The sequence below is a fragment of the Dasypus novemcinctus genome, chromosome 31 (genome assembly GCF_030445035.2).
Source record: "Dasypus novemcinctus isolate mDasNov1 chromosome 31, mDasNov1.1.hap2, whole genome shotgun sequence".
In the NCBI taxonomy this organism is placed as follows: domain Eukaryota; kingdom Metazoa; phylum Chordata; class Mammalia; order Cingulata; family Dasypodidae; genus Dasypus; species Dasypus novemcinctus.
Genome location: NC_080703.1, coordinates 42554551 through 42579860, shown reverse-complemented (window position 1 = coordinate 42579860; position 25310 = coordinate 42554551). Strand labels below are relative to the sequence as shown.

At 47.5% G+C, this 25310-nt stretch overlaps 1 protein-coding gene across 16 annotated transcripts in view; it reads right to left on the bottom strand.

Annotated features, from left to right (window-relative positions):
* Positions 1-11424: 11424 nt before the first annotated feature.
* The window catches only part of ANKRD28 (ankyrin repeat domain 28), a 195818-nt gene continuing 181932 nt past the window's right edge, over positions 11425-25310 (bottom strand). For 14 of the 16 annotated variants that reach the window (XM_058290650.2, XM_058290653.2, XM_071212885.1 and 11 more), the window contains 7 exons: positions 24095-24182; positions 23934-24017; positions 23223-23368; positions 22012-22094; positions 21145-21227; positions 20076-20167; positions 12767-14686 (listed from right to left, as the gene is read on the bottom strand). In XM_058290650.2, the coding sequence (XP_058146633.1) occupies positions 14400-14686; positions 20076-20167; positions 21145-21227; positions 22012-22094; positions 23223-23368; positions 23934-24017; positions 24095-24182 (863 nt within the window). In that variant the 3' untranslated portion in view covers positions 12767-14399. Of the gene's footprint in view, positions 12457-12766; positions 14687-20075; positions 20168-21144; positions 21228-22011; positions 22095-23222; positions 23369-23933; positions 24018-24094; positions 24183-25310 lie in introns of those variants that run through there. The other 2 variants (XR_011647843.1, XR_011647844.1) reach the window with 1 other exon arrangement.

Below are 25310 nucleotides of genomic sequence, written 5' to 3'. Positions count from 1 at the left end.
CACCTGCCTGGGGCTGCAGCCACTGCTGCGGGACGTGCGTCTTCCCAGCACCCCAGGCCCTGCGTGGCCCGGGGACCCGCGCCCCCACCCGCACTGCCCACCACGCAGCCTTGTGAGCCACGAGCTCTCCGCGTGCTGTCCGCTTGCTGTCCGCGTGCTCTCGTGTGCTCTCCGCGTGCTCCCCGCATGCTCTCGTGTGCTCTCCACGTGCTCTCGTGTGCTCCCTGCGTGCTCTCGTGTGCTCTCCACGTGCTCTTGTGTGCTCCCCGCGTGATCCCCACGTGCTCTCGTGTGCTCCCCGCGTGCTCTCCACGTGATCTCCGCGTGCTCTCGTGTGCTCCCCACGTGCTCCCGGTGTGCTCTCATGTGCTCCCCGTGTGCTCTCGTGTGCTCCCCGCGTGCTCCCCACGTGCTCTCATGTGCTCTCCGCGTGCTCGCCGCGTGCTCTCGTTTGCTAACCGCATGCTCTCGTGTGCTCTCGTGTGCTCTCCACGTGCTCTCGTGTGCTCCCCGCGTGCTCTCGTGTGCTTTCCGTGTGCTCCCCGCGTGCTCTCCGTGTGCTCTCGTGTGCTCCCCACGCGCTCCCCGCGTGCTCTCCGCGTGCTCTCGTGTGCTCCCCGCGTGCTCTCGTGTGCTCCCCGCGTGCTCTCCACTTGCTCTCGTGTGCTCTCCGCATGCTCTCCACGTGCTCGCCGTGTGCTCCCCGCGTGCTCTCGTGTGCTTTCCGCGTGCTCCCCGCGTGCTCTCCGTGTGCTCTCGTGTGCTCCCCGCGTGCTCCCCGCGTGCTCTCCGCGTGCTCTCGTGTGCTCCCCGCGTGCTCTCGTGTGCTCCCCGCGTGCTCTCCACTTGCTCTCGTGTGCTCTCCGCATGCTCTCCACGTGCTCGCCGTGTGCTCCCCACGTGCTCTCTGCGTGCTCCCGTGTGCTCACCATGTGCACGCTGTGTGCTCGCCGCTGGCCAGCGAGGGGACGAGGCCACCGAGCAGGGCGCCGCGCAGATCCCAGTGGGACGGAGAGAATCAGACGACCCAGCCCTGCCCACGGGAAGGCTTCCCAGCTCAGTTTTCTAGCGCTTAAGTAAAACAAGCATTTAAATAACAGTTTAAAAGGAGATGAACAATTTTTCTACGAACTGTGGGCTTCATGCGTATTTCCTTTTTCTCACGTCTCTTCTTTGCCTTTTTTGTGGGGGGCCAGAGGGAAACAAGCAGGTGCCGACTCGCGTCCCTGAGCGCAGAGGTGCCACCTTCAGGCGCAGCGCGCTCCAGGGGCTCGGGCGCCGGGGCACTGTGGGCTCGCCCCCTTGCCCTCAGCAGTGCCCTCCTCCTCCGCCGCTTCCCGGGTGCCCCCCACGTGCCGTCGGCAAACCCAGAGGAGAAGCTCCCCCTTGCGCCCAGCCCCGAAGTCCAAGAGCCAAACCCCCGGCTCTTCCTGCCCCGCCACGGGCCAGAGGCCACGCGTCGTCGGGCCAGCGCTGGGCGAGCGCCGGTGGCTGCCAGCGGGCAGGGGCCCCGGGGGCGCCGCGCAGCCTTACCAGGCACGGGCGCGGGGCAGGGTCACACAGAGGCCAAGCGGGGCCCGTGTCCCGTGGAGACCCTCTCCCTGGCGCCGCGAGGAGCGGCTGCAGCCGGGGCACGAGGAGAGCCTGACGGTGGACAGTCCACAAGCGCGGGGGCCACAGAGTCCCCTCGTGGCCGCGGGCCACGCGCCATCAGGGCGTCGGCAGGGGCCCTCCCGCCGTCCCCTTCCCCGTGCCTGGTGCTCGCTGGCCCTGACCGCCCAGTCCCAGCCTCCTGCTTCTCCTCCCCCGGGTGTCCGCGCCTCTGACGAGGACACGCATGGGTGGGATCACGGCCGACCGCGTCACCCAGGGGAGGACGGCACCCGCCGGGACCCTTCACCCTGCGGGCCGTGGGGTCAGGGCCTGGGCGCTCCACCCACCGTGGAAACGCACTGAGGGCCGTGCGCGCCGGCCAGGCCCCCAGGCGACCCGAGCAGGAAGGGACATTGCCCCCGTGGGGACACGGCCGGACAGCGGTGACCGGCCCCGGGGCAGGACCTGGCTCAGAGTCCCCGCAGCGCCACCTCCTCCCAACAGGACACCAGAGGGCGAGGGGGCCGGAGAGGGCGGAGGATGCGGGAGACCCCCGCCCAGGCGGCCCCCTCCCCGCGCAGGCCCGCGGCTGGGTGAAGGCAGAGGCCCCGGGAGTGCCCGGGCGTCCTGGAGGGGCGCCGAGGTCACCGGTCTCAAGGCGGCACCCGCCGACCCCCTCGCGGCGTCTCACCTGGACGCTGCCCCACGCTGTCCCGCGGCGGCCTGAGGCCAGGAGACCAGGGGAGGGCAGCGCTGTCACTTCTGAGGTCAGATGGCCAGAGGCACCACGGCTCCCGCCCTGGCCGCGCCTCCCGTCCATCTTCTGTCACTTGCCCTGGGAAGCCACCTGCCGTCCCCAGGCAGGTGAGGGGACGCCCCATGCAGGGGACGGAAGCTCCCGCTGACGGCAGGAGCGACGGCTGGAAGTGGCTGCCCGGCCCCAGTCGCGCCTTCGGATGAACCGCAGCCCAGGAGAGCCTCAGCACACACCGAGGACGCCCACGATCCTCCCCGCCGGAAGCCGTGCGAGTGCGTGTCCCACGACGCTGAACACGGGACAGGGCGCCATGCGGCGGGACGGCAGGACAACAGGGTGATTCCCTCAGGCTGGACCCCGCCAAGGTCGCATCACCCGGCGCGGGCCCCCGATGCCCTCTCCGCAGGGCTCTCCCTCCCCAGGTCAGCACCGGCAGTGGCCATTGGTCTTGGGTTCGAGTCAGAACTCGCCCACACTCCCCTCTTTGGGCTCTGAAGCGACGTCCCCAGGGAGGGGAGAACACAAGAGGGGCCCCGCTCCACAGCCCTGGACCCCGAGACCTTGGGGCGGCGCTCTCAAGTGGCCAGGAGCGCCTCGCCCCGGGACTTACCCGAACCCCAGGCAGGCCACCCGCCGCCCGGCTCGGTGTGGACAGCGGCTCTCCAAGGGCTCCCCCAGCACCACCTGGGAGCTGTGAGAAATGCATATGCTCAGGCCCTGCCCCAGCCCCGCTGAACCAGGCCCCCAAGGGTGGGACCCCCACCCACCTTAGCAAGCCTCCAGGGCCTCTGAGGCCGAGCGTGAGCGCCGCGGCGCTACCCCTGGGCTCCCCGAAGCGGCGGGAAGCCCGTCCTGGCCAGCTGCTCACGCTCTCCAGGAGCACCGGGGGGCAGGGGGCTTGCCAGCCAAAGAGCCCCCCTCAGAGAACCCCGCAGCTGCAGCTCCCAAACCGAGCCCAGGACTCGGGGCTCTTCTCACCTGCTTTCCAGCCCGTGATCTTTCCTGGGTGATGGTTTTGCCATCCAAGCAAATCACCCTACTGCCTTGTTGGCCAAGACGCGGTCGTGGGGAAACACAGTTTCCACCACCTGCCCTTCGTCGGGCTCTGGGCGCTTTCTAACGGGAGCCTCCTGCGGCGCAGCGCGCGCCGGTATTGGTCGGCAGGTGTTTTTTCCTTGCGATGCTGGATTTGGTATGAGAGGGATACTGGCCTCAGAGGGTGAGTTGGGAAATGTCCTGTTTTTTAAGCCTTGGTGAAGGCTTGGTGGTCTTTAAATCTGTGATGGAATTCACCTGTGAAGCCATCTAGTGCTGGGATTTTCTTTGTGGGAATTTTTGATTACTAATTCAATCCCTTTGCATGGTATAGGTCTGCTAACATTTCTTGGAATTCCTTCTTGGGACAGCTTTGATAGTTTGTCTTTTCTTTAAGGAATTTGTTTGCCTGTTATCTAATTTCTTGCTATACTAATGTTCATAGTATTGTATTCTAATTCTCATTTTTATAAAGTAGGTAGAAATGTCCCCTCTTATTCCTGAACTTAGTAATTTGCATCTTCTCCCCCGTCCCCTGCCCCCCCCATCACAGCAGTTAAAGTTTTGTCCATTTTGTTGGTCTTTCCAAAGAACCAACTTTTGGTCTTGCTCTTCTCTCTATTCTTTTTCTATTCTCAGTTTCACAGATTTCTGCTCTAATATTTATTATTCCCTCTCTTCTGAGTGTTTTGGGTTTAGTTTGTTCTTATTTTTTCTAATTTCTTTAGGTCAAAAGTTTGGTTATTGACTTGCAAACGCTTTTAAAAATGTAGGAGCCCGTAACCTTGAATTGCCCTCTAAGCACTGCTCTTGCTGCGTCCCGGAAGCTTTGGTCTTCATTCATTCCAGAGTACTTTCTAATTTCCCTAGTGATCTCCTTTTTTTTTTTTTAAGGTTTATTTATTTCTCTCCCCTTTCCCTCCCCACACCCTGGTTGTCTGCTCTCTGTGTCCATCTGCTGCGTGTTCTTCTTTGTCCGCTTCTGTTGTCAGCAGCACGGGAACGTATGTTTCTTTATGTTGCGTCATCTTGCTGTGTCAGCTCTCCGCATGTGCAGCGCCATTCCTGGGCAGGCTGCACTTTCTTTCACGCTGGGCGGCTCTCCCTATGGGGCACACTCCTTGTACGTGGGGCTCCCCTACGCGGGGGACACCCCTGCGTGGCACGGCACTCCTTGCGCGCATCAGCACTGCGCGTGGGCCAGCTCCACACGGGTCAAGGAGGCCCGGGGTTTGAACCGCGGACCTCCCATGTGGTAGGCAGACGCCCTAACCACTGGGCCAATCTGCTGCCATGATTTCCTTTTTGATTCACTGGTTCTTTAGGAGCACAGCCACTCCAGCTTACTTTTGGTTACGGTTTGTATGTAATATGGTATATGTCCTTTTTCATCTTTTTATTTTCAACTTGTTTGTGTCTTTGAATCTAACGTGTAAATTTTTTTTCCTTTTTTTCTTTGTCTTTATTCATTTTTTTAATATTACATTAAAAAAATATGAGGTCCCCATATACTCCCACCCCCCTAACGTGTAAGATTATATCACTGATATATCACTGTCTCCAGACAGTGGCCACAGGAGTTGCTGAAGGCAGGGAGAGGGAAAAAGAGGTGTAATATAGGGGCATTTTCAGGACTTGAAATTGTCCTGAATGATATTGCAAACACTGATACAGGACATTATATATCCTGCCATAAAACTACCGAATGGAGTGGGAGAGTGTAAACTACAATGTGAACTATCATCCACGCTGTGTGGCCGTGCTCCAAATGAGTTCACTAAATGCAATGAATGTGCCACACTAATGAAGGATGTTGTTGATTGGGGAGGACAGTGGGGTGGGTGGGGAGTGGGGCATATATGGGAATCCCCTATATATTTTTAAGGTAATATTTTATGTAATCTATGTATCTTTTAAAGATAATTAAAAAATATATTTAAAAAACACATGAAACCATGAAAAAATAAAATGCATCTGTTGTGTAGGTAGCATATATATGGATATTTTTTTAAAAATCCATTCTACTAACCTCTGCGGAGAGTTTCATTCATTTACATTTAATGCAGTTACAGACAAGGTATTGTTTGCATCTATTTTGCTTCTTTAAAAAAAAAATTCATGTCTTTTTTGTTCTTTTCTTCTTCTGTTAGATATTTTCTATTGTACCCATTTTAATTTCCTGTCATTTCTTTTTACTCTATATTTTAAAATTATTTTCTTAGTGGTTGCCCTAGGATTACAATTAACATCTTACTGATGAGAAGTGGATGTGGCTCAGCTGACAGAGCTTCCACCTACCATATGGGAGGACCTGGGTTCAATCCCTGGGGCCTCCTGGTGAAAAAGAAGAGAAAGCGTGCCTGTGCAGTGAGCCAGTGCCCACGCGAGTGCCTGCACAGTGAGCCAGTGCCCGCACGAGTGCCTGTGCAAGTGCCCACGTGGTGAGCCAGTGCCCCGTGCAGCAAAAACCAGGAACTAAGGAGGCTCAATTGACAGGGAGCCTCTCTCCCCATCAGAGGTCTCCAGGATCAAATCCTGGTGAATCCTAGAGGAGAGAAAATGAGAAGAGAAGACAACACGGACAGCAAAAACAGCAGGGCAGGAGGGGAAGGGGGGAAATAAATAAATCTTTAAAAAAATCTTAGTGATAACAATTTAGCTCAGATTAATACTAATTTAATTTCAGCAGTGACCAAAAACTTTGCTCCTATCTACCTCCATCATCCTAATCTTTTAAATTGTTACTGCCACAAATTATGTCTTTATACATTGTGCGTTCACTGACCCAGATTTTAATTACAGCTTTATGCCATTGACTTTTAAGTCAGAGTAGACAAAAAGCTACAAATGAAAAATACATTTATACTGTCATATCTAATTACATTACCTTTACTATTGCTCTTTATTATTTTTTTTCCAAATGGATTGAGTTACTGTCTAATGTCACTTCATTTCAGTCTGAAGGACTCTTCTTCCAGGGCAGATATCCTACAGACAAATTCTCTGTTCTTATTATCTGAGAATGTGTTAATTCCTCCTGCATTTTTGAAGGAAGGTTGCACTGGGTATTGAAATCTTGGTTAGCTTTTTTTCTTTCCATTCTTTAAATGTGTCCTCCAGTGCCTTCCGGATGTCATGATTTCTCTCTGGCTTTTCTGATTTCAATATTCTTTGTCTTCCCAGTTTCAGTACACGTGGGTTAAATACCTCTGAGTTTACCCTGCTTGGAGTTTGCTGAGCTTCCTGGATATGTAGATGACTATTTTACCACGTGGGAAGGTTTGGCCATTATTTTTTCAAACATTTTTTCTGCTTCCTCGTGAATTTCCCTTGCGTGTACGCTGGCAAGCTTGACAGTGGTCCACAGACACCGAAGGCTCTGGCAACTTTCCTCGATGGTTTTCCTTGAGCTCTTTGAAGCTGCTAAGAAGCTGATTTAAAGTCTGTCTGGCAAGTCCGCCTCCGCTTCCTCAGGGGCGGTTTCTAATGACTGCTGCTTTCCTGTGTACGGGCCATATTTCTCCTTCCTTTGCACATTCTCAATTTTTTTGTTGAGCACTAGACATTTCAAATAACAGACGTGGGAATTCTGGAGATCAGATCCTCCCTGCTGCTCAGGGATTCTTGTGATTGTTGCTCAGTGGTCTTGAGGTAAGTCTGTAGGGTGTCTCTACTCAGCCTGTGGTCAGGGAACGGCTGGACAGGAATTCCGTGGACACCCGGAACCAGGAATCTTCCCGGCCTGCTGTGTGTGCGCTGGGGCACACCTCAACACCCGGCCCGGCTGTGTGTGTGCTCGGCACGCCTTCACCCACCGGCCGGGCTGTGTGTGTGCTCGGCACGCCTTCAACAACGGGCCCGGCTGTGTGTGCTCGGCACACCTTCACCCACCGGCCCCCCTGTGTGTGCTGGGGCACGCCTTCCACATCAGCCTGGCTTCACCCCCACTTCAGGCACTGGACAGGCTGAGTTAGGTCATACACGAGCAGCCTTTTAAGTAGGACCTTCAGGGAACCACTCGAGAAGTCAGATAACGACAGCTCTTTGGGAAAAGGGCCTTGAAAGAACTGTTTGGTTCTCTCTAGTGGCTGCAAAGCCGCACCAGGAGCGTGGGCTGTTAGTTTTCAAGGCTACTGCCAACATGGGAGGGGCGCTCGGCCTCGTGCAGGCTAAGATGCCACCAGGCCCACTGTTCTGAGAGTCGTTTTCTCGACTAAATGTGCCCCAGGCTGCTGCCAGCCTTTGGTTAACTTCCTCGATTCTGCAGAAGTTGATTCTGACCATTTTTGCCTGTTGTCGCCCAGCAAAACCTTCCTGACGACGTATGGTGGTGCAGGTGAGCGGCAGGTGAGGGCCTTCTCTCCGTGCCCCGGATGCCTCACTGGTTTCCCAGATGCAAGGAGAGACCACGCTTCCCCTCAGGAGGCCCTTGTCTTTGAATTATTTTCATTTGCATTCTCACATTTTGGCACTTTCTATCATGTTTTGAGGCTTCGACATCAGAAACACAGGTACTTTTTTTTGTTGCACATGCCTTTATGTGAAAAATGAGGAGGCAGGTGGTCACGAGAAAGATTTAACTGTCAAACAAAAAAGGGAATTTTGTTTCTTCTAGCTCTGAGGCATTATTAAAACTTTACCTTTTACTCTGGGTACCAGAAATGAGTCAACTTTTTTTCCCCAGCTACTATTACATCAGCAGAAAGCCCAAATTTTACAGCTTAGTGCCACCCTGTCCAACTACAAGTATTTTCCCTTTTTTTTTTTTAATAGATTGCTTTTTAAAAATTTCTCTCCCTTCCCAGTTGTCTGCTCTTTGTGTCCAATCGCTGTGTGTTCTTCTGTGTCTGCTTGGATTCTTGTCAGCGGCACCGGGAATCTGTCTGTTTTTGTTGAGTCATCTTGCTGCATTAGCTCTCCGTGTGTGCAGCACCACTCCTGAGCAGGCTGGACTTTCTTTCACACCGGGCATCTTGCCTTATGGGGTGCACTCCTTGCACGTGGGGCTCCCCTACATGAGGGACACCCCTGCGTGGCAGGGCACTCCTTGCACGCATCAGCACTGCGCATGGGCCAGCTCACCACACAGGTCAGGAGGCCCGGGGTTTGAACCCTGGACCTCCCATGTGGTAGGCAGAGGCTCTATCCATTCAGCCAAGTCAGCGTCCCCATTTCTCCATTTTCTATCTGGAGGTGAAGTAAGTTGTATGCCGTGGGCCTTAGGGCATCTCAAGTGTTCATTTTCAACCAACCAAGACCCCGTTTCTATTCAGATGATAAGTGATTCTTGGGTTAACCCATGACTTCTGGGTTAACCTCCGTCTGCTTTCCTGAACTCAACATCTCTCTTTTTAGTTGGTTACTTCAGCAGTTTCCAAGTAACAAAATCTCTAATAGTTATCCATTCACTTTCACAAATCTTTTTTCTATGCAAAGTAGTCACAAGGTGGTTGTTTTTTGAAGACTCCCCACCCCCCTGTTGCTTCTCACTTGCTGAGTCTGTCTTCTCTGATTCTTTAGGAGGAAAACTGGGACCTCCGATCTGGGAGGGAGATGTCTAATTGCTCGAGCCACCTCTGCTCCCTGATCTGTTATTTTCCATGTGTTTTCCTCATTAAAATGTAAGCTTCCTAAGGGCAGAGTACCTCTGGGTACGCAGTGTTTACAACAGTGCCTGCTGCAGAACACATCCTTCAGAGATGCTTGCTGTATGGCTAAATGTCTTAAGGCTGAAAATATACTTTTTCTTGTAAAGAAAAAAAATATTTAAGTTGCTGGGTTTTCAAACTAAGGAAATACTACTTCGGCATATATTCGAATTCTAATTAGGAGGAATAGACAGGCATCAGGGGCGAGAGTAAGAGGGCAAGAGGCGTGAGGCGGCCACCAGGAGAGGAGGAGGAGCACAAAAGCAACAATGCAGAGAAGGGAGCGTCTCGCCAGTGCTGGAGAGGGCAGGATGGAGAACTGATCTAGAGCGAGTGGAGAGCTCTATTTCCATCAGATTTTCCCTGTCTTAAAACTAGTCATTGGCAAGCTCCTGATCATCAAGCTTTGCGTCCTAGCCTCCCTTCCATTAGGCTCTGCTTTGGAAGGGATGGTATAACTGCAATGCATAAGAGCAGGGACTGGTGCTACATTCTTCTGGAGATTGAGGCAAGCAAAAGGCTTCACCTCCCCACTTGGAAAACAGCATAGCCAACACATACCCGATCAGCTGTGAGCTGCAGAGAACTTTCCAAGTTGAGATGTCTACTTGCAGCCCACTGCTTCACAGGTGGACCGTGTACATCAGAAGAGATACCCGAGGGAAGGAGCAGGCAGAAGGCAGCGACTACCGAGCACGCGCAAGGAAAGCAGGGGCTCACTGGTCCACTCAGTTCAGAGCCGAGTGGCCTGTGGAAGTGGAATCCGAATCAGCCTCGCTGGCTGGTGCACACACCGACTCCATGCCAGGGGGGCTGGGTGTAGCCATGTGGCCGTCTGACCAGTGGAGTGCCCGCAGACGCGTGCCCAGGGCCAGGCTTGCCTGCTCGTGCCTCGGGACGACGAGCCCTTCTCCTGGGCAATGCCTGCACCCCAGCCAGGCCCCAGCACGAGGAGACGGGGCAGCACCACTCCCGCTCGGGTGAGCAGCCCAGCCCCCTGGAGCTCCCGCTTGAAGCGCCACCCGGCCTGGGCAAGGGCAGCCAATCCGCAACGGGGTGGGATCATTGTAAGCTTTTGGGGTTGGGAGGGGGTAAGGCAGCGACAGTAACTGAAACCTAAGTAGATGATACCCTCTCAGGCGCCACTGTGATGATAAATGGTGCCACTGCCTCTTCTGCTGATGGCTAGTGCCGAGCACAGCTCCTGGTACAGACCGGGTGCTCAATAAACATCTCTTGTGGTCAAGATTTATAAAAGTTTCTTCCAAGAATAGTGACCCAGGAGAATAAAAACCGAAAGTAACCTACATAATTTAATAGCCAAGTGTGTGTCTCAACTTCAAATCACCAATTTCAACAAGGACCAAAAGGTGAGGATTTAAAGCGATGACTGGAAATGGCTGTCTGGATTTGAATGTGGCTTCAAGAGTTAGTCACAAGACCTTGGGCTGAGGTTGCTTCCCCTCTAGAGCGATGCCCATTTCCTCCTCTGTTAAGTGGCGCTATGAACAGGAGCCACCTCAGAGCAGGTGTGTGCATTAACAGAGAACTGACTTCAAGCAGTTACAACCCCTGCCTGGTATCCTAGGTAACTGTGGTGTAGGCATCTGCTATTATTACTCTTACCTGCATAAGGACTATTTTGAGTAATGTCAATGAAGTTCTCTTTATCTGCCCCTGTATCTACTTGTTCTCACTTTTGTTACCTAATCTCTGTGCACATTTATAATTGGCTCTTGCATGTATTTTCTCGGCTTTTTCTTTTTAGGAGGTACTGGGCACTGAGCTCAACCTCGTACAGAGGAAGCAGGCGCTCAAACCACCTCAGCTGTGTTCACTCGTTTTCAGCTTTTTATGCTCGGCAATACTAAGTTCTAATAATCCACTCCATCCAAAACCTACCCCTCCACGGACATTTTTAGGAACTTCTGGTTCTGTTCTCTTATCCTAGAAAGTTATTTGTTCCCTCTCTACCGTCCAAACTGTATTTGTTCCTCAATGTCCAGCCTAAATGCCATCTCTTCCATGCAGCCTGTTCTGATCCACTTCTCTCCAAATGCTCTTGTTCTTCTCTGACCCTCCTTAGCATCCCGACCTCAACTACACTGTCACTACTTCCAGATACAGACCTTTCCCACAGAGCTCCTAGCTGACATTCTAAGCCCACTGTCTGCCCATTCCCACCTACCTCCAAGTATACAGCAGAGAAGCAATAAATATTTGAAAAGCCCTTTTAGATAAATTCATTTAAATTCTAAAACAGCTTTACTGAAAAGTAACTAAGTTCTTTAAGAAGGGTTAAAAATTAGAATTATGCCTAAACCTGTCATAATTGAATATTAATTTTAAGATTAGTGAAAAGGAGCTTGCATGTAAGAAAGGAAGACACGATTTATTGCATTTAAAAGTTTTATTTCATTTAAAAGATCCAAGATAGGCCAAATTAAACCCCAAATTTACGGCTACACTTAAGAGATCTCCTGAACCAAACGACTCCTGGGACTCCTGAAGAAATGGCACTGGACTGAGCTGAGCGTCTTGTTAAAAGGAGGTCACTGGTTTTTACCCACGTTTTCTCCAAAGTAGTTTCTGAAGTAGAAGCTGGTATCATTCACACACCAGAGGTTTCAGACGTCACCTTTCATGCAGCGGTTGAGAAAGCAACCAGGCTTCTGTACTGTGAGAGGATCAACAGCACTGGCAGGGCGGGCTGCAGAGCAGGCCCTACAAGGTGTAGCTGTATAAGGAGCTTCCTGTGCTGCTGCCTCATTCAGGGGCTCCTACACTCACTGATAATCGTGCTGCTCAAATACTGGTTGAGAGAGTACTTTGGAATGTCCTCTTACCAGCTGCAGACCAGAGGAGGCGGCTGATCAGCTGGGGGTGAGACTACCACTAGGCTGTGATTACAAAGCAATGAATTTTCCTACTGGCTCCACCTCTCAAATGCTTTCAGTAATAGCAGCATTTACATAACAGGGCTGAGTCCTGGTACGCGTGAGGATAAGTTAAACAGCTTGCTACTTGACAGGTACACCTTGGCTTGCAGTCGATGTGGTAAATCTAACAGTGTGTGCAATGAGTCCTTCTGGAAATCACTTCAGCAGATGAGGCAACCTGCCTGGACTAGAGAAGACATGGCAGAGGGCGAGAGTCGTCCTGCCACCCTCTCGAGTTCTCCTGGAGGCCAGCAGTTCCCGGGAGGGAGGGAGGCTTCAGCCTCACCCAAAGACCTTCCTAGCGGTGAGCTGCTCACAACTGAGCCGACCGCCCGGCGAGGTAGGCACTGACGGGTTCAAGGTGGGAAGGCGGCCCTGGCAGAAGGCCGCCCGCATTTGCTAATAGGTTAGACTGCAGGAACCTCAGGTGTCTTTCAGTTCTGAGATTCTAGAAAATTCCCTCAGGGAATTCAGAAGAGAATTCCTAAAAGGAAAGAGAAAGCACATGTATGTATACTTTTAGAATCCTCTTGAGGTTTTTTGTTTTTGTTTTTTTCTTCCAAAAGGTACAATAGAAAATGTAGTTCACTGTCTTTAAATGCATATTCACCTTCCTACCACTCATAATTAGGAAGGGTTCATACGACTTCTTCATTTTATAAAGAAAAGATGGAGGATTATACTTATAATTTCTGTAAATGTTTTAGAAAAATGCTTAAAATCTAGTAGTCAATGCCCTAAAAACTTTAAGTTTTTAGATAATATGCACAGATACAAATACATTATTCATTAAATACAATTCACATCTGTGTTTTATTATACTCTAAAATATACAGGAATCTTGATGTACTGAAAGAGTGCAAGTAGATACAGTATTCAAGCAGTCACTATTTCTATGTACATGCTCATTAATTCTTCAAAAAACCCACAAAATTATCAAATAGATCAAAATACTGTTCTGTGTTTTCACACTTTATATTCAGAAAAACCAGCTGATAATTTTACAATGTCATAAAGTTTCCAGTTTCACAATACAAAAAGGATAAATCGAAATTGGGTATAATTTTGTTGTAATTCATGGAACTTTACCCAGACCTGTAAGAGCCCCTACATGTGTGATATCACTTTCACCAGAAAAGTGACAATTACAGCAAAAGCAGAACCATATAAACTGTTATTTCAAAGCCAAAAGGTAAGCCTCCTCTCTCTATTTTGTTATTTGAAAGGCAGCCTTCCAATTCTGCAGGCAACTGCTTCTTTTCCCAAACAGCAGCATGTGACAAACAACATTTAAATCTGAACAGGATCTAAAGGCTTTAGTATTTTGAATGTTGCCCAAGACAGAAATGCCTTCTAAGACTTAGGAATCACAAGGGATCTTTCTTTCTTTTTGATTTTTCACTTCTTCACAACTCGAAGATGAATACCAACAACAATGAGAAATCCGCTGACCCCCTGTGGAGGCACACAAGTAACTTGACGAGGTGCACCACCCCGCGAGGTGAGGCTGAGCGCCAGCCCCAGGGCCACTTCCGCTGCAGGAGGGTGAAAAGGATCTTTTTGATTTGCATGAAATTTTGTTCTTCTAGGAAATTCTTTATATTTTTAAACAAAAATAGCTCAATTTAATACCCAAACCATTCAGAGCCGGGCAGCAGCAGCCTCGCCCCCCCCCCCTCCTGTGTCTGCCTCAAGGTCCCACCCCCACCGCACCCAGGCAGCTGGTTTTCAAGTCTAGTATTATAAAAGTTGAAATTTTAAAACTTTTATGTAAAAGAAAAAAATGTAAAAATACTTCTGCTTTCTTTCATGGTTTAATACAGTAATGGAAGGCTTTCAGATGTTTTCTTTAAAAAAATCAACATTTAAAACCAAATCTCAGCTTCATTTTTCAGAAATATTAAAGTTTGGTTTAGATAATGTCTCATTTCACCTTCTCCAGTATCCACAAAACAGCATTTTATTTAAAAAACCTTTTAAGTTATTTGGTCCTTTGGCAATCTGCTGTGCACATAATGCCTACTGTACCAAACATTTATTGCCATTAAATTTAATTGTAGTTTAATTAGATAAAATTTAAATCTAGTGTCCTCATCTCTTCTTTTAAAAATGTTGCTTGTGTAAGCAGATTAGGGTGCACAGTGTCCCAAATTATTCCTGGCACTGCAAAACCAAATTAAACATCCACAAAGCAATATGACATCAAAGTATTTTGCTCTGCTCAAGTCTATTTCAAGATTCTAGAAGTTCCTTTTGCAAAACCTGCCCTTAAAATTCTTCTTCCTAATGTCATCGCATCTCTTATATTCACTCACTTTATGATCTTTCCTTTTAGGTTGAACTTGTACGTAAGAAAGTGCCTTTTCCTGAAAAAGCAGTTTGAAGCTTTAGTGTTGGAACTCCCTCTCGGGGCCTCCTCTCGTCCTCTTAGTAGGTCTCGGAGTCGGAGTCGTTGAGCTCGTCCGCGTCCGTGTACAAGCACTCCTGCTCCCCGCCGATGTGGTTGAAACTGCAGTAGGAGCTGGGCTCATGCCTCATGGCGGGCAGGGCTTCAAAGCTGACCGTCTTTGAGGTGTTGGTGTAACGGCTGATGGCATTGAAAGTCAGGGATGATAGAGGACTACCTGATGAGACAGGCATCATGGTGGCCAAAATGAGAGCCAGGCAATCAGCCACGTCCTTATTGGGAGCACAGGCCAAAGCAGGGGTATATCCTAGAAGTAAAGATAAAATTTGAAAATAAAATCTCCTGAGATTACAGAAAAAGAAACTGAGGCCCAGGGGTAGAGGATTCCCCCAAGATCTCACAACTTATCTACACTCCCACTTTCTGAATTCATAGAAGATGTTGGACTAGACTGAAGAAAAAACATAGATTGATAAATCTTACTTCAGAATAGTGAACAGAGACTTACGTTAATTCAGCTATGCAAAGGCTTACATGCTGAGAAATCTACAAGTCTGCAGATTCAGGCATGAGGCTTGGATTAGGTGCTCAAAAGATACATGTTACACGAGTGGCACACGCTGCCACTTTAATTCTTCTTTTGGAGTCACAGTCAAATAAGGCCACTGAAGGAAAACGGATAACTACACAGGTGAACTTTTAAAACGCCTAAGTCAAGACAAATGTTTTCTTTGTAACTATTCCTTTCTAGCATTTGGGATGTCAGCTGGTACAAGCCCAGTCCTGAGGATGGGGTGGGAGAGAAGATGGTGTGAACACTGTGTGATGTCAAGCTTGATTATGGTACAAGGAACTTGACCACTGTAAGCCACATGAAATCAGTAACATGTTTAGCAGCAATGACAACGTTGGCGTCTACAAGCCTCATCTGTTTTTGCCTATCTAGACTTATTTATTGTTACATTTACTCGTGTTGTAGGTCTCACAAACATATATGCATGTATTTATAAAAAAAAAAAGTCACATTGGTTTTCTAAACAGCTGTATCAGTTACCAAAATAACATTTGTGTAACCACTACTGAGTCAAGAAAGAGAATGTCACCGGTGCATCAGAAGCTCCCGTGTCCCCTCCCCCATCGTTTCTTCTTCCACAAACGTAACCACTACGCCGGCTGACACGCAGTCACAGCTTTTCCTTCCTTTCTACTTGTAGTCATAAATACCATAATTTTGATGTTTTCTGAATTTAACATAAACCGAATCATATAGCCTGCATCTTTTACATCTGTCTTCTGTCTGAAATTCAACCATGAAGCTATAGTTTGTTTGTTTTCACTGTTATGTAATACTCCACTGTGTGATTATACAATTTAGTATCCATTTTCTTATTGGGCATTTTTTATTTCCAGTTCTCCTATATATTTTCATCCATGCTTTAGCCTTGAAAAAGTAAAGAATTTCTTTTCTCTTCATAAATATCCCGTTCTGTCAAAGATCAAAGAGAACAACAGCTGATGGCCCCAAGCGGGTGAAGCATAGTCACATTTTCAGTTAAACCCCACTTGCTTCACTGCCCGCCCTTATGCAAAGGCTCTTCTGAAGACCGAGAAGTGCCTGCTGCTGACCTGCAGACAATGGAGCAACTCATCAGACAGGACCTGATGCCTCAGGTGAGAGCAGGGCTGCGGAAAGAGTGCCTAAAGACCGCCCTGGTTCGACCATGCCCAAGCACAGGCCCCTCTCCTCTGCATGGGCTTGGCGAGGTCAGCTAAAGAGAAATGGAAGAGAAGTAAACTCCTGTGTGAGTACAACAGGTCCCACCTCCTCCAGCAATCCCACTGAAATGTCACTTAACCCCATTCTTAGAGTGAATATGAGGCACAAGATATTCTGGCCCCTACCTTTCTACTTAAGACCACAGAGACCAATTAATCTTCAAACCCCTATTGTTCTTGGAGTAATTTATAATTCACACTATTTTGAAGTCTAGAATCAATGCGAAAATGAGATTGGTATATAACTTAACTTGTCAACTTTGGACCAGGACTACTAGTTTCACACTACCAAGTATGTCAGAAGATACCCAGGTCTCTGATTACCTTCATTATGGTCTATTTTTATCATCTCTTCCATTTCTTACAAGTATTAAATCATTTAAATGTATAAAATCTTGAAATTGATCAACACAGACTTGCATATGAGCAAGTAATAGCTAACAGCAGTCTCGCACATGGCCAAATATCTTACATGGGTTATCATCATTTAAGGCTCCTAATTTAAAATCGTACAGAAATGTAAAGTATTGATAATAAAAGTTTATTTCCTTAAACCTAAATGAGGCTGGACTTGTCCTGCTGGGTGGGCTCTGCCTCTGTGGGTTTCAGTGGCCACAAAGGCCAGCGAGGCCCACACCTGTGCTCCGCCCTCGCCAGCGCGCGGGGCCAGCTGGACGCCCCACTGCACCTTTTCCGCCCCCCAGCTCGCTCGTCTACATTCCTCATCGAGTCAACGACTCATCCATCCACACGGCTCTCCACACCTCAGTCTTTCACCACGTCCAAATCAATCTATCATCGTACGATCCATAGAAACTGTCTACATCTTTTCACCCCCAATGTTTTTTCTGCTTTTAAAAAAATATTAATTCTCTTACTTCTTACGTTATGTCCCTATTCTAGTTTGCTGGACTGACTTTCTTCCCGTTATTGCATGGCTCCCTTGCTACTCGACTCGAGGGATTCTGGACTAATGCAGCATTTGCAATCCCAGGCAAGACTGGTGGTACAATGCCCTTTGTGCAGAAAGCTCCCTCCATACCCTCTACTTGTTCTTCGGATTTTGGCTTAGAAGTCACTTTTTGGCAATACCTTCCCTGATAGGTTCGTGCAAGGCAGGGTCTGAGGATCCTCTGATGTGCTCTCACAGTGTTCTAGGTTTATTCCAGGTCAAACTACTTCAAGTGCAGTTTAACTGCCTATTTATACTCGTCTCCACTCAAAGGAGTGGACTGTGCCTCACTCATCTCAGAATCCTTGCATCGTCAGAACTTAGCACACTCACTAGACAAATATTCACTGAGCTCCCATGTAGGATAGATCAGTGAATGCAAGTGACATAGATCCCTGCCCTCATGGAGCTCCTTTTATTCTAGCAGGGAAACACACAATTGATGTAATAAAAACGTAAGTTATATACAATATATCAGAAGATGCACTCTGGAAAAATGAGAGAGTAGAAGAGGTTAGCAAGGCCGGAGCATGCGGTGGTATGGGTACACAGGAAACTGGTATAAACAGGGTAGTCGGGCTATGCTTCATCAAGAATATGAAACTTGAGCTAAGAGAGGAAGCAGACAAAGGACTTGGTCAAAGAAGGCTTGGGAGCAGAGTGCCCCAGGCAGGGAGCAGCCAGAGCAAAGACGACAGGCACATGTCCCTGGAGCACAGGCGGTGGCACGGCCAAAAGGACTGAGAACAGGAGGAGACCAGGAAATGAGGGTCGAGCCCCAGAGGCCGGCACACACCGCGGAGGGCCTCGTGGGCCACCACAAGGACTACGAGTCATGGGAGGTCAGAGGGGTAGTGTGTTCTCACGTGTTTTAAAGGGTGCAGCCAGGTGGCAGCAGCGGAGGAGAAGAGATGGTCAGCCTTTGGGTACACGCTGGAGAGGGAATCGACAGAACAGGTGGATAGAGTGTACACTCTGCGAGAGAGGCGTTAAGGACGGCTCTAGAGTTTGGGCCTGAGCAAACACAAGGATGGGAGCTGCCATCAACGGAGAGGGAGACAACTGTGGGGAATAAAAAGATCAAGAGTTCAGTCTGGATGTGTTAGGCTGGCGCTTTCACTAGCGATCCGTGTGGAGCTGGCAATTAGGCAGGTGGCTATTTAAGTCTGGAGAATGTAAGAGGTCTGGCCTGGAGATACAGATTTGGGAATTCTAGGTAGTATTTACAACCAACAGACTGGATGACCTTGCCTAGGTGGTGAATGTAGAGAGGGAAAGCAAAAAGAACCAAGGACTGAATCCGAGGGCTTGTGAATATTATTAAGAATTTAGGGAAGGAGGGAGAAACTGCGGAAGTTGTTGACTAGGAGTAGCTAATAAGGTAAGAAGAAAATCAAGAAACTATGGGATCCTGAAAGTATATCAAGGGAACAATCAGTTGTGCCAAATGCTGACAGACCAAGCGAGAGCACTGAACTGACTGGTGATCTTGTGAGTGTTCTGAAGAGCGGTGGGAGTAAAGGCCTTAAAAGAGAATGAGGGAAGCGGATGTGGCTCAACTGATAGAGCGTCCGCCTACCACACGGGAGGTCCAGGGTTCAGTACCCAGGGCCTCCCGGTCCATGTGGTGAGCTGGCCCATGCACAGTGCTGATGTGCGCAAGGAGTGCCGTGCCATGCAGGGGTGTCCCCTGTGTAGGGGAGCCCCATGCACAAGGAATGCGCCCTGTAAGGAGAGCCGCCCAGCGTAAAAAAAGTGCAGCCTGCCCAGGAGTGGCACCGCACACATGGAGAGCTGACGCAGCAAGATGACGCAACAAAGAGACAGATTCCCATGCCGCTGACAAGAATACAAGCAGGCACAGAAGAACACACAGGGAATGGACACAGAGAGCAGACAACTGGGGGGGGGGGAGGGGGGGCAGAGAAATAAAAAATAAATCTAAAAAAAAAAAAAGAGAAAATGAGAGAAAAGAGGATGTGGCTCGAGCGACTGGGCTCCCATCTACCACGTGGGAAGCCCTGGGTTCAATTCCCCGGCTCCTGGTGGAGGCGAGCTGGCCCACACGGCAGCAAGCTGACACAACAAAGGGAGACGAATGGACACAGAGAGCAGACAGCAAGCACAAAACAACAACGGGTCGGGGTGGGGGATGAATGTTAAAAAAAAAAGTAAATGCTCTCTTAAAAAAAAAGAATGCGAACTCTTGAGTGCTTCTGCTACAAAAAGGAAGAGAAATATGGCAGTAACTGGCAGAGGAAGTGGGATTAAATTTTTTTTTTTTTAAGATGAGAGTAACAATGCTTGTACACTATGGGAACAATCTAGAAAGAGAACAAAAATCATTATTTCAGGACATAAAATGGAAGAAGTCCTGAAGCGATATTCTCGAGTAGGCAAAAGAAGAGACGACCCCACGCAGGAGCGGAAGCCTTGGCTTTCACATGGCACTTAAGCAGGCCCAGGACAAACAGCTGAAAGAATGAGCTCTACGCCTACTAAGAGAACCAAAGACGGCACACAGCGAGCACTAACTTAACTTTGGCTTACCAGATGATCCTGGATTTGACAAGTTCATCTGTTCATCTATTACAGGGGTTCTTAATATGGGATCTGTGAGCTTGAATTGAAATTCAACATTATTCTCGTGGGGACATGTTGGTGAGGGCGTAATGTATTTATTAAGTGATATAATGCACAGTATAGTGTGGACTTAGTAAGGGGTCTGACTGGCAATGGGGTCCATGGAACAAAAAAGGTTAAGAACCCCTGATCTTTTAGATAGACTTTTCCTGTTTCTCTTTGCCCCTATTCCTTTGCCACTCAAGAACTCCTATTCAATATTAAACTCAGTGCTCCTCTTTGACCAACAAAAAACACCTGCAAGTTTGCTTCAACTATGGAACATCCAAAGATAAAGGCACCTACTAAGACACAGATTGAGGAACAAGAAAAAAAAACCACTTACCGTTTTCATCTACTGCAAGCACACTTGCTCCTTTCCCCAAGAGTTCCTGAACCACCGTCGTTAGCCCATTCCGGGCAGCAACATGCAGAGGTCTAGGAGAAAAATCACACACATGTACACAGTGTATGCACGCACACACGCACATCCCTTGGTGTCAAAGAGCCCTCTGCCAGGTTGTGAAAACCGAGAGAAAATCCTGAGGTACCTAGACCTAACAGCAGCGAAGACCAGTGGAGCAGCAGAACCTTGCGCAGGCGCCGCCACGCCTCAACAACACACGCAGGGCTTGAGAAGCAGGCCCTATCAGCAAATCCCACAATCTCCAAACTTTTCTGTTCTCTAAGAGTCAAGGTTTAAAAAAGATTTCACCAACTAAACACACCACACTGCTGTTTTCTTTTTGAGGAAAAAAAATGAGGTTGGCCAATAGAATAAACAATAAAAAGTCTACATTGCAATAGAACATATTTCAATAGGATTTGAAGTCAGCCTACAGATCCCACCGCTCTATACTGGAGCGTCAACAGAGGTTGGGAGCTAGGATTCTAAGATTTCTCTCTTCACCAAGTTCCAGAGTGGAAGAGCAAGGGAAAATCGGAAGAGCACGATGGGAGATCCCGACGCTCTACCATGGCAGCTGGCCTGGAGCCTGCTGCTCACATTATTAAGAACTTGGTTTTCTATTAAACCTCTTTAGCTTACAGACACACACAGGGCAGCTTACCTCATCTACTGCTACTGTCAAAATAATGCACTATTCCATTTGGTTTCCATAAAATACACAAATTTAGTACTATTTTCCTTCAGAAAATTGTGTAGGTAAATGGAATGAGAAAAATATCAATTTTTTTCCAGTGTCCTAGCAAGGTTTCAATTCAAAAGTTTTTTTAGTAACATGCCTTAGCTGTGATGGTTTTGAAAATTAAATTGTCAGCCCTAAAAACTGTTCTTTAAAACTGTTTTCATGACTAGCGAGACTGACTCCAATAGTCAGCGTAAAAAACAAACCCACGTATCGTTTTTATACTTGGAAGCCACAGCGTTTGCACTGGGCGGCAGAAGTACTCACGTCTGCAAGGCTGCATTGGTTGCGTTGATGAGGTTTCTATCCGTTATCTTCTCCAGAATTAACAAGGCACTGGTTTCATGACCCTAAAATTATGGCAAGTAACTCTTAAAAACCTGGAAACCACTAAAGATAAATTATACATGCGCACACAATCTAGTCCATATAGTATGTGCAACACCATACATATTGCAGGAATTTTCTTGGCTAAAGCCTTAAGTAGCTGTCTAAATATAAGTTGCGGGAAACGGACTTTGGCCCAGTGGTTAGGGCGTCCGTCTACCATATGGGAGGTCCGCGGTTCAAACCCCGGGCCTCCTTGACCCGTGTGGAGCTGGCCATGCGCAGCGCTGATGTGCGCAAGGAGTGCCGTGCCGCGCAGGGGTGTCCCCCGTGTGGGGGAGCACCACGCGCAGGAAGTGCGCCCGTGAGGGGAGCCGCCCAGCGTGAAAGGAAAGAGCAGCCTGCCCAGGAATGGCACCGCCCACACTTCCCGTGCTGCTGACGACAACAGAAGCGGACAAAGAAACAAGACGCAGCAAACAGACACCAAGAACAGACAACCAGGGGAGGGGGGGAAATTAAATAAATAAATCTTTAAAAATAAATAAATAAATAAATAAATATAAGTTGCAAGGTGGAAGTAAGGGGAAAGGACAAGAAGTAATGTTAAGAAAGACCGGGATCATGCTGAGGCCTGTGCCCCACAACGGCCCGCAGGGCCAGCACATCCAAGGTTCTGGCCAAGAGACTGGCACCCGGGACCGCTAGAGAGGTCTGGGCCACAGCTCTGTGCCTTTTGGGAGGTGGAAAAACTTTCAATGCTCCTGTCGATTTAACAATGAAAACATCCTTAAAATGCATACATACCTTGCTGCAAGCCAAATGGAGGGCGGTGTTTTTACTATTATCTTGTAAAGTCAGATCTGCACTAGCACTGCTAACCAGCATCTCTGGGAGGAAAAAGTGCATCAATTCTTATGTTTACGAACAAGTTTCTTAGATTGCCAATAACATCACTACAGAGAAATGAAAATACAAAGCAAAAACATCCTTCTAGCAAAAACTTATATGCAAGAAAAACACTGTAATATATAGCATATATATTGTCATATAGCATATATAACAATCATCAAGTAGGCCATACACACACTAATATTTATTTTCTGAGTGCTTACTAAATGACAAATACTGTTTTAAATGCTCTGGGCTTATATTAACTTATTTAACCCTCACAATAACCCTACAAAACAAAGTAAGCAGTGTTATTTTTCTCACTTTACAAATGAAGAAACTGAGGGAAAAGGTCACTCAGCTGGCAGAACCAGAACTCACATTCAGGCAGTCTGACGCCTTAGTATTAATTACTAAGCAACTGCTGCCTTGCTAAAAAGGAGATTTTCAATCAAAAAGGCAAATGAAAACATCGTGGCCCTAAGAGAAAAAGTGGGTTGATGGCAGGTGTGGGTTTGAAGCTGTATGCACCCCAGAAAAACACGTTCTTAAATTCAGTGCAGCCCTGTGGATGTGCACCCACTGTAAGCAGGACCTTTTGAGGAGGTGACTTCAGTTACAGTGCGGCCCAGTTCAACTGGGATGGGTCTTAACCCTACTGTGGAGTCCTTTATAAGCAGAATGAAATTCAGAGTGAGAGAAAGCCCCTGAGGAAACAGCCAGAAGCGGGAATCAATGGAACCTGCAAGAGAAGGGAGACACAAGGAAATGCCACCATGTGCCTTGCTATGTGACAAACTAAAGACCAAGGATTGCCGGCAGCCAGTGCCAGAATGCCAGGCTTTGGGGAAAAAGCATTGCCCTAATGATGCTCTGACTTGTAGCCCCCAAACCATAAGCTAATAAAGCCCCATTACTTAAGTGTGCCCACTGCATGGTATTTGCTTGAGCAGCCTAGGAAACTACAACAGTAGGTAAAAGGCTTCAAGTACCAGAAGTGGTGAGGTCCCTAGAGGAAAATGCAATGAACTACAAGTCAGAAGGCTCGGGATCTCCGTTACATATAACCATGTACAAAATACATACATGAGTGTGCACATATATGAACAAATCGGCGGCTTCTTTACCGACTGTGTTTGTCTGTCCGTTCCCTGCAGCCATCATGAGAGGTGTTTTCCCAGAAGAGTCCACAGAATTGACCTGAGCATTATGGCTGAGCAGCAGCTGTAAACACTCCACGTGGTCTGTGAACGCGGCCGCATGCAGAGGAGTTCTGCAATACAGAGAGACTGACATACGTGACTAAATCTGAATGCTATACACTCTGGAAAAAAATTACTCCTAATTTATGACAAGCAATTTTCAAGGGTTCTATTAGGCTATCAAAGCACTGTTGGGATATGAATGGGCTTAATGGAGCTTACTAATTTCTGCTACAAAAATGCGTACTTTTGGTAATAAAAAAGGCCTTTGTAAAGCTAGAACTAGTATAATAAAATAAATTATAAAATAACTAAAACGTTACATCATTAAAGGAAATTTTGAAAGAAATAATCCTGACCCAAATATTGATATCTATGACAACTGCTGGGCTCCCTTCTAGCCTTTATTCCTATTTAGAAAACCGTTAACTCTATTAGCAAGAATCTTTGGGTAACAAGGATACTTAAAACAATGGGAAATCTTTAAATGTCAAAGGTTTTTAAGAGAGGAGGAATGGCTAAAATCATAAATAATAGAAAACCCCCTTTGATAATGCAAAAATGATACTTAATAACAACTGATACTATTTTTTCCTACTGAAAGTGACTCTTTCCTCCCTCCTAGTGGATCCCTACCTTCCTTCCGGATCTGTCGCGTTCACAATGCTGACACCCAGGGTATCAATCAGCAGCTCAGCAGCACCTTCATTGTCATTTATCCTGTGTGAAGGAACACAGTGGTCACTCTCACGGCAGTGGAATACTTCTTAAACACTCAAACCAAATCGTGTACTTACACGGCACAATGCAACGGACTAAAGGCATTGCCTTCCATTTTCTGGAAAACTTCCTGTTCTAAAAGAAGTTCTACACAAGTCTCGTGACCTAAATAGGTAAACAAAAATCAGACATTTTAAAAATCCAAAATCGATACTAAAGTGTCCGTACATACCAATACTATTAAGCAGCAGCTTCGACATGGCTTAAAAATAATCCGTTCATCGAACCCATAAACATCACATTTTTAGGAGCTTTGCAATCCAAAGTACAACCTCAAGATCTGAAGTACAGTAGCATCTTATAATTTATATACAAATGGAATTACTTTGTTTTGCAACTTGCTTGTCACTTAATGAGTTCTATATACAGAACCTCCCATAACAACAATACAGTTCTCTTATTACGGAAAGCTTCAAAGAGCTTCACGGTATCAGAATGTATCATAAATGATCTAATCTCTCTAATTGTGGATTTCTAGGTGATTGCTATGTTTTTTCCCCCTCCGTTGTGATATTGTCTACAATGCAGCAATGAAACATTATGGTAACCTCCTAGCATATTTTTACAAGTATATTTGTAAGACAATATCTTAGAAATGATACTGTTAGGTTAAGGTACAGGTACACTGACAACTGATAGTTATCAGGCCCATAGTTTTAAACAGCAACTTTGAGAACAGAGAAAAATCCAGACCTCTCATATTTTCCTAATCTAATTTTCAAAGCTAGGTTTTCAGTATGAAACAATTATACTAATTGCTGTGAATAACTTGTTGCTTCTTTTGCCCCTTTTTTTTTTTTTAAATCAGAGAAGCTGTTTATTCACAGAAGAAGCATGCAGAAAGTACAGTTCCCATATACTTTCCTCAGGTTTTCCCCCTATATTAATCCATTTTGTGTTAATGAGGGGCCTTTGTTACAACTGATGGAACAATATTGTTATAATTATACTACAGTCCACAATTTACATTAGGTTTCACTGTCTCACTGTTTGTGTTGTACACACTCATGGCTTTTTATTTTTATTCTAATTCTAGTATAATACAGCTTCTTCTGAGTCACTGGAGATGTGCTTTAGGAACACAAAGGATTCATATATAGTTTATTTTTGTAGTTTTTTTTTTTTAAAGATTTATTTCTCCCCACCCCCTCATTGTTGTTTGCACTTGCTGTGTCTGTCTTCCTTGTTTCTTTAGGAGGCACCAGGAGCCAAACCCGTGACTTCTGATGTGGG